A 9,901-nucleotide genomic window follows, 5' to 3' on the forward strand; every position below is an offset into this window, starting at 1 on the left:
TTTTCCTTTTTTCCAACTGGCACCAAAAAGTTATAATTGAAATTGGATTTTATCACACGTCAAACTTTTAAAAATTTATATTAACCCGTCACCGTCTGATGTAAATAATTCGAACGGTTTATGTGGAAATCTCGATGGAAATGAGGAAAGTGTAAATAATGCATATTTCGAAAAATGGAAGTAAGTTTATTCTCTAATTTTAAATCAAAACATACCAAATTTATACTTTTTCCATTACATTTGATGATATCATATGTATTTGTTTACAACTGGCTAGTAAAATACATAATAAATTATAGGTATTTGTTCTATCTAATTCATAATTGTAGTGTTAAGTATTAGCTTGTTTTTGGCCTTAAATGAAAATATATGTGTAAAAAAATATTTTCATTGATTAAAGATCATAACACATTAGTGAAAATATAAAGATATAATATTTAGTAAATTTTCGAAATTTTAGTAAACATTTTAATTACAGCAGAATGTATTGCCATTATTTCTTCGTTGTTTTATTTTTCATAATGTACGTAAATGGCGTATATTTCTTTTTTCATAATATATACAAACAGTACTTTTACACTATTTTGAACTGTTGCTATGTGTACAAGAAGAAAATAGTTTCCCATATTATGTTTCTTTTTCGTGACTAAAGAAGATTATTAAATGATTAATACAGATTGCAAAACAGTTTGTTCAACACGGTGCGGTACAATCTTCCATCAACATTGACATACGATCATAAAATTTGCCTATGCCCAAAAGCTTTCATAAATGCAACTTTGCCGGCATTACAGAATGATCATTCCACGGCAATATGTTTCTCTCAGCAGTACGCTGCGTGTACAGAAAATATTCAACTTGCAGGAGAAAAGAAAACTTGCTCATTAAAATACAAGAGGTCTTTAGAAAGGCATAGAAGAAATGTCGACAGGTTGCTTGTCCAGTCATTATCAAGTGAGAATTCAAATAACCGTGTTCGCAAGGTGAGTATAATTCTATATCACAAATAGGTTTATTCACTATAATCATTAACGAACTCTTTACGAATGTCTGAACTTTTTTTGTTAGATTAAAGATATACTATGCTCATCCTTGAGTAAAATATTTTAGAACAGATTTTTGTCAAAATTTATAAGATTCTTACTGAATATATCTAATGAATAAACTTGGTTGTGAAGCTGCATTCCCTTTAATGAATCAAGTAAAAGTGGCTCTATCTAAAAACAGCTGCCAATTTCTTATTGACGTTATATATTGTTATATAATGACAACTAAAAATGTGTAGAATTTTAAACATAACATATTTTATTCGTGTGAAGTCAAAACATGTTTATTTAATTTTGCAAAGAAACTGTGTAGCAATAATCAATATTTTTACATCGAATTTGAGCAAAGTATATCTTTAATTCTTGTCTACAGCGTTTGAATTTGTCAGTTTTCAAAATGAATGTGTATAAGGACTATAAATTGCCATACGCCATATTGCCATAGTTTCGTACAATAACGTTCATATTACTTTATGATTTTTTTTATATTCGGTGTACTTGAGTCATATTACACTTAATTTAGCAGATGAAACGTAATTGAGGCCATTTTAACAATGTAACGCCGAATTCGTGAATGAAATACTGAAGCAACGGCGGTTATCTCATTAAAAGTAGCTGAATCCTATATTTTGCCAGCTTCCTTCTTTCGTTATACGGCTATATCAGGATGTCTTTCTCGTGAATGATCTAAGAAAGTAAACAAATTCCTGAAAAAAATGTAATGCTGGTTAACGTATAATGTCGTTGCAGCCGTATGCACTTATTCATTCCTTTAAATTTGATTTAGAACGAACTATGCTGGTTCGTTTATTTACTGTCTTCTTTGTTTTGGCAATTGTGTTGCACAGAATCTACGTTTTCTATATAACCACTAAACATTAGACGCGCAGAAATGAGTACGGAAACAAATCCTGCACAATTTAGCTTAATATCGGAAATGGTAGCATTTATTTATTAATTTCGTGTAAGAATCGAAATAATACACCCAAATCGGTGATTTTATCGCTTTATAAACACATTGTTTGTCGTTCGGATGCGCATCATTTTATAATTATTCGCATCCGATCTATTGAGCAATAAAATCACATTATTTTAAGGCATATGCCATCGAGGGGTTAGAGTCGATGATTTCTAATCCAGTTACCTCTCTGGCATGGGGTTCGATCCTCGGGAGATGCTTTGGTTGTTAAGTGCAGAGGAAGGTAGTCCAGTACTGGGGTAACTCTCCAGGCAAGATGGTTAGGAAACTACATGCCTATATGATTGAAATACTGTTTGGAAAAGGCGTAAAATGAAAGAAACAAACAAGCAAACGGCATACGGTATTGGTTATCGAACCACTTATGGTCATTTCTTGAAAGAGTACATAATACTCCATTATGGTTATGATTGTGCCAAACATGAAAAAACACTAGATGGATCTGCATGAAAATGAATTTTATGAATGGCTAGTGGTAAACCCTGCACTATGCAGACAGCTTTCAAAAGATACTTTTTTTTCTAATTCGCTTCGCTAAAACTAAAATAAATAATTTATCACCTAATAAGAGTTATAAGACCTTTAGTCTGGGACAGAATAAACAACAACACTGAATGGCCTTCTCATTGTTATACACAGCAATACGATATATAACACTTTATGTCTGCGGAAGATGAACCTCTGAACTAGCTCCCAGCCTGTAAAATAAACTAGTATCTTGATTATTAACATGGCTCTAATTTCGATAACAATAACCAAAAGCCTCACTGCCAGCAAAATTAGAAACGTTTACTGTTATATATTATAACATGGGGCTTATCTTGATGTAACTAAATAAAACCATGGCTATTTTAAGTCAGAACAAATTGTTTATGACTCATAACGGTTAAGGGGACAGGATGGTGGCCAATACTACCTGTACAATACAATACAAAGTCCTCGAGTGGCGTATCTTTCCGCCGATCAATTACATATACACTTCAAGTTCAGTGAACACGAAATAATCGTGCTAAACTATGACACAACTTATTTAACCGTACATCTATAATTCTAAAACTGCAATAAAATATTTATTTTCTGATTCGCTTCGCTTAAACGAAAATAAATCAGTTATCACCTAGTCTGGGACAGAATAAACAACACTGAATAGAATGTAGGCCTTCCATTTTGTCAAAATCAATAAAAAACAAAGAAGAAGACATTGCACACAACTGCCAATCCCTAATATCCATTATAAAGAAATTCAAAGCTTGTCTTGTCTAGACCTTACCCCCGTTACAGTAAATGTAAAAATACTTGTGTAAAGTAAATGAGCTTAAATATCTGTTTAATGCACAGTAATTAAAAGAAAACTTAAGATTTGAACCAGAGAGAAATAATCTCAGGGTTCTCGGCATGAAAATGAAAGCGCAAAACAGTGCCGAAACTCACTCCAGTCGTCTCACATCAAAGGAAAGCGTACGTTGTTATCTTTATGAAATTATGATATTTCAGGGACTTTTTTAAACGTGGTTAAAATAGCGGAAAACAAGTTTTATGATCAAAACATATGACCAGGTCGTAATAATATGCAAAAATATTTGGACGTACGGTTTGCACGATAAAAATACGCATGGTGTATACATGTGCGGCTCAAGAAGGGGAGCCACGCACATAACCCCAAGTGTCTGTGGATCGCTACGCTCTCTCGGTCTTCAAACCGCCACCTGCGTCAGTAGATACTATGCAGACCTATTCCTCGTACTGTAACTATTGCTTGCCAATTATCTACCACGTTCATTTTCTTCTTAGAGGTACGCAAAACACAATACTACATGTACAGTACAATGCGAAGTCCTCGAGGGGCGTATCTATACGCTTTTCAATAACGTACATATACACTTCAAGATCAGTGAGCACGAAATAATCGTGCTGTACTATGACACAACTAATTAACGTACATCTATAACTCTTAAACTGCAATAAAACATATATTTAAAGCAGGAAACATACCGATATCTTAGTAGTGAATAAGGACTATTCAGGATGTGATTTTAACAAAACCTATCGATAAATGTCTAACATCGATTTTGGAAAATGCCTATATTAATCATATAGAATGAACTGAGTACTTCCTAGTGTTGACTCTGTATCTGTAATCTTGTTTGTAGAGTACTTCCAATGCTCATCTCACTGAAGAACAAGCATACAAAGAATGTCTGGATCTATTCAAATCAAAGCCTACATACAACATGATAAATGATCTACCTGGCATGTTTTTGAATGACTCATTATCAGCATGTGTAAATGATATGATGGTTTGTGTTTTCTTGTAAAGATATGGTTTTAAATTTTACAGTTATTTTAGTTTATTATAGTATATTAAAGCTCCTAATCATATCATTGTACAAATGTCTTTTTTTATTGAAATCTAATTCTTCTGTTTTATTATCTTTTTTCCATTTTTCTTTACAATATATTATTACATTTCATTAATTGTCCCTTCTTAAAATTTATATCGGAAATGAATCAACTTCGTTATGATAAGCATTTCTCAAAGAGGAGAAATATATTAGAATATAATTGTTTATTTTACCTGATAAATGCATACAAATATGTATAGGTGTATTATACAGGTTGACGGTCGGGATTTCTGGAAAGAGGAAAGTTATAACAGTTGGGTTAATGTTGTTACTCAGGAGATAGGTCGAAACGGAACATTCAGAAACGAGAAATCCGAGATTGTCAGACATTTTAAAAGTCTCACATGTCCATCGCAATGTAACGGTAATGGGAACTGCATAAATGGTATGTTGTGAAATTAAAAATTCAAATAATCTTCTAATAAAAGAAGGTTGCCTCTGGAAATTTAAATTGTTTCATTTGACATTCACGTTTGTTTCATTTATTGAATAATCGATTATAATCAAATACCATGAACAGTATAAAACAAGTAATCTAAAATACATCTTATTGAACAAATATCCCTCTTCAGAAAAGTCTTCAGATAAAGAAATGTTGATGTGAAATATAACAAAAGTTAGAAATAAACCAATGAGTAATATTTCGTTTTAGGAACATGTGTATGCAAAGACGATTACGTTGGCGATTCTTGTTTTGTAAAAACATCAGCACTTCTAGAACTTACTGATATAGAAGGTGGAGGTGAATGCGATCTTGCTGACGGAGATGACTGTCATGATTGTCTTCAGTTCCACACTGAGAACCTCTTGAAAGTGTTCAAGTGCAGGATTGTTACAGTTGATGTATGCCGTGCATTTATAATTTTGTCAATCAATATTATTTACGCTTTCTATATCAAACATCGATGACAACAATTTATCTGATGGCCATATTGTAATTAGATAAACTTGGCTTTAATATAACCTGTGCATTACCTTAATATACACAATGTCAATTTTAAATTGAATCTTATAAACAGGCTTATAAATCATTTACAAACACTTTTTTTAAATAAACATAACGGATTATTTTCACCCTAGAATTATTCAATAACAAAATTGTACAAACAGTACTGATTTCTCCCCAGAATTATTCTGTAAAAAATAATACAAAGTAAACTGATTTAAAATGTATCAGTTGTTAAGCTATATCGCTCTTAATTTGTTACATAACTACTAAGAAAGTTATGAAGTTTTCAAAATTGTACCATCTTCTTTCTTTTAGAATTTGCTAGGCTTTGAATGTTAAAACAAGTCTCATACTGATGATCTTAGATAGAAATTGTAAATTTGTCTATGTATGTGACTTTTCAATGAAAAGCGAAAATGTAAAAATTCCATTTGTCGTTGATGGTTATAATTATCTGAAAAGAAAAGAAATTATATTTCATTTTGATTAAATTAAATTAGATTTGCATTCAACAGACATTTTATTCATAAATATTTAAATGTAAAACGTTCAAAAAAATTCATTTACTTTTATTTTGATTTTAATTATGTATGAATTATGTATTGCACAGCTTGATGTTAACAGAACGGTTATCAATTCTGATGTCCACGATCATAACGGACAATATGAGAGTATGTTTCATGGATACTGTTGTCCCTCGGCTGTAGAGAAAAGAAGAAAGAAAAGAGATGTTAACTCTAATACGTTTACTGTTAGATACTCTGTATCTATTAGCAACGATGGGATACACTACGGCCCAAGTAGAAATGTTCATGTCTTCGATTCGACATGTCAATCATACGTCATGATGCCAACAGGCGACTTGCTTTTCAATTTGAAGGTGGAGTTCGTAATACATGTTTTCTAAAATTGTTTTGCCAATTGAATTTATAGTAGTCAAAATGCTTGAATTATGCAGGGAAAATAACTGATGCATTTCTTAGTTAAAGCTTTCACATACAATATTATTGACGTTTGAAAGAAGATTAAATCTATTGAACCATTACGCGATAATGGTGAAAAAATGCCTTATTTAGGCCCCCAACACTTGTTTTTGTTTCAGAAATCTTGTTAAAAAAGTGACCACTTTTTCGGCGCGGCTCCCCAACCAAAAGTTACATCAGGGGGTTGCCAGAAGGGGGATGTTTAAAGGGGAAAATTTAAGCCTGAGCATGTTGTTGTAAGGGCAATTGTCCAGTCAACATTTGTGCCAAGTTTGATTAGTATTAAAGCAGTTTTTATAGTATTATAGCAATTTGAACTTGTAACGGGAGACTTTTCAATGAAAACAACCATTTTCTTCACAAAATGCTCATGAATAAATGAGTTAATTTAAAATAAATTTCAGCAGTCGTGGATGGCTTTTAAGATAATGAATAATTTCTTTACATTTTTAAATATTAGATATAAAACACTTTATTTTATAGACAGACACATGTTATATAGAGAGTCAGTGTTACAGGGACGGCGACCGAAGTCTAGAGAGTCCAATTCTCATTTGCTGCCCATATGTTACTAGCTACCAGTGGACAAAGCAGCAAGGTATACTTTTATTATTTGCAAAGAAATACTTAAATGAAAACTTTCATTTGTTATGATTTTGATTTCCGTGAAATCAACAACTGGTCCCTGGAGCAACAACTCTGCAGAATGAGTCAATATTATCGTTGCTGTATTTAGATTAAATGAATAGCTTTACATTGTCATTCTTACTTCGTTGTATCTCATTTAAATGTTAACCAAAAATAGTAAAAAATGTTACATACAATAGTAACTTGAAATTTTCTTGTGTGATTGGTGAATAGGTTTATAAATGTTAGTTATTTCATGCATATCAGACAGGTTAATTTATTCTTTAAACCGATGCTATTTCAAACATACCTTACATTCCCGTGTACGTTGCCTGCTTGCAAAGATGTCATTCCCAAACATTTTTTTATGAATGAACTGCGTTTATATGACAAAGTCATTTGTAAATTCAATCGCTACTATAATAGAAAGGTGCTTAGAAAAATATTAGCTTTCGCAATTTCTCTCCGCAATATGATTTATATGTAATTTGCAAGAAAAGGAACCATACACAGCCCGTCATCACAGACATGAACATCCAGATATCGGGTAACTGTTAAGCGGAAGACGCTAATAGTTACTTCGAGCTAGGTATTTCGTTATGTGTCGAAGTCGGTGTAAGAGTTATAGTATTTAGTATTTTACATTACAATATACCTTGAAATAATGATATATGAATCTGTCCATAGTCGACCATTACTCTTTAATGATAAACATGAAACTATATATCTCAAAGAATAAAATATTTTTGTGCAATTTAAGATTGTGTAAAACCAACCAGCAATCAGGAAAACGGTGGTGAAAGTAGCAAGCTTATTATAGCAGTGTCTGTATCAGTGTCATTGATATTGATTGTTGCCGGGGTTGTGGCATTTGTCATCTGGACCTTCGTAATTAAAAAGCGGTAGGTTTGGTTCTTTTCTTTATATTTTTTAATACATTTCAGAAATATTTTATTGAACATGTTTATCGGAGGTCGTGTGCATGTAACTAGCAGTATTCGACGTTGCATGATTAATATATTTTTTGAACGAAAGTAACTTTTTTATCACAAAGAAATTATATTTGATGTTTCAGGAAAGCAGAGTGAGGGATATTACACATATCTATTATCCCTCATGTACAGACTCGATCAAACCGCGTCTGAAATTTTCATGTCATTCTGTTGTGATTAAGCTTCCGGGGGATCACTTTGTTTCCATATTTTTATTTACCATCAGTAAGACGTTTTGCATGTTAATTGCAAGCTATCTTTTCTTCATTCTAGTGTTAGTTCATTATTTTGAGTTGTGTTCGAATTACAGATTGTAAATAATGAATGAGAAATTATGAGTCACTTTAATTCTACGAACAACACCTGTTCACATTCTAGAAATGTTGTTGACTTGTATTTGTTTGTATAATATTGCTTTACATTTCTAATTTAGAAATGCTTGCAAGCAAGAACATAACAATAAATGTCAGATTGTTCTGTTTCTTTACTTAACAAGTAAATAATTTATTTAAATATGTTAGGATTGCTTAAGCCATACATTTATTGATTCATCATATAATTGAGGAAGTTTGTTCGATAAATGAATATGATGTCTTATATCATCAGTTTCGGACAATACAAAATAAATCATTTTCCCATTAATCAAGTGCCGTCTAAAATACTTGAAAAGATCAATTAAGACAGTGTTATGTTTTCTGCATGCATCTTTGTGCCTTTGGGATCCCAACATTATTGGTTATAACAATAACAAAAGTAACAAACGTCATATACAACAATGTAAGTAAATTAAATTTTTGATATGCGTCAATATTCCAGGACCAAGTCTATGCATACAACAAGGGCAGAACCTCCTGTCTATATCAATTCGGGTTTCAGCGCAGCGCAGTGAGAATTTGAAAAAGGAGGAAAGGCAGTGTTTTAACCTTTACTACCGATTTTAGCGATTACGAGCAGCTACGTGTCAATAAACACCAAAACGAAGAATATCGAATAACGTAGCACAAATTAGTATGATGAAAAATGGATTATTTATTCTACCCGCTTCCTTGAACATGACCGTTATAATGTGTGTAATATTTCCTATTACTTATGATTCATTCAAACTGTATCAAAATAAGTGATCATATCGAATTTCTAATTTATAAAATCTGTAAACTAAATGTGCGTTGATTTCTTTTCATGTAATTTTCGTTTAAATGACAAAATTTTTATGTTTCTAATAAATGTATACGTCTAATGTAAGTGACACTTTTGTGTGAGACAAGGACTTAGTTAAGACATTTTACAGTTTTCTGTACTGATAATGTGTATGTGTGCGTACATGCGCGCGTCCGTGCGTTTGTGTGTGTGTGTGTGTGTCTGTGCGCTCGCGATACAGCACTGCAGAAAGATTATGTCTTTCTATCTTTCCTTCTCTTAATGAATGACGTTTTTATATAAACATATCTTATTGCTTTTTTTGCTCACGGGGAAAACAGTATATTTTCATAATATTCATTCATCAGGTTTTATGCACACGTATGATTCATAAATGTTGTAATTTAACAAAATTTTATTGTACATGTAGTATCAAACATTATTATTTTAAACACAAGTCTTTGTAATGAAGAAAAAATATAAAAAAAACAAAGATAACTTATACATCAGTTCATATAAAATGTATCTTTAATAAAACAATTACGTAAGTCAGTGTACTGTTGTCATTTTAATCAACTTGAATGTTTGTTTGTTGTTTTATTATACCCTAACAATCAAAGTTTAGTGGGGTATACGGGAGTCAGTTTGTCGTTTGTTAGGTCCGTCCTTCCGTCGGTCATTCGGTCTCCTTCATGATTTCCGGAAAATAACTAGAGTTTGGAATGAGTTATTGTAATCAAAGTAGGTAATAGCAATCTTATGTAGAAACCCGGTTGGTATTGTATT

At 31.9% G+C, this 9,901-nt stretch overlaps 1 protein-coding gene across 1 annotated transcript; it reads left to right on the forward strand.

The window, feature by feature from the left end:
• Positions 1-66: 66 nt before the first annotated feature.
• On the forward strand, positions 67-9,655 carry LOC132738042 (von Willebrand factor D and EGF domain-containing protein-like). The gene is made up of 9 exons (XM_060725464.1): positions 67-180; positions 677-983; positions 4,176-4,322; positions 4,641-4,812; positions 5,080-5,270; positions 5,987-6,256; positions 6,843-6,957; positions 7,747-7,888; positions 8,795-9,655. Exons 3-9 carry the CDS (start codon positions 4,257-4,259, stop codon positions 8,865-8,867), a joined length of 1,029 nt encoding a protein of 342 aa, XP_060581447.1. The 5' UTR covers positions 67-180; positions 677-983; positions 4,176-4,256; the 3' UTR covers positions 8,868-9,655.
• The last annotated feature ends 246 nt before the right edge of the window (positions 9,656-9,901 follow it).

This window comes from Ruditapes philippinarum, unplaced genomic scaffold (genome assembly GCF_026571515.1).
Source record: "Ruditapes philippinarum isolate M1 unplaced genomic scaffold, ASM2657151v2 ctg1031_1_1_1_1, whole genome shotgun sequence".
Taxonomy (NCBI): Eukaryota; Metazoa; Mollusca; class Bivalvia; order Venerida; family Veneridae; genus Ruditapes; species Ruditapes philippinarum.

What these genes read in the sequence shown, in the direction of transcription:
- LOC132738042 (XM_060725464.1), top strand. Translation starts at nt 4,257, where the DNA reads ATGATAAATGATCTACCTGGCATGTTTTTGAATGACTCATTATCAGCA. An exon ending in TAATGGGAACTGCATAAATG is followed by an intron (nt 4,813 to 5,079) that starts GTATGTTGTGAA and finishes ATTTCGTTTTAG; the next exon opens with GAACATGTGTATGCAAAGAC. An exon ending in GCAGGATTGTTACAGTTGAT is followed by an intron (nt 5,271 to 5,986) that starts GTATGCCGTGCA and finishes TGTATTGCACAG; the next exon opens with CTTGATGTTAACAGAACGGT.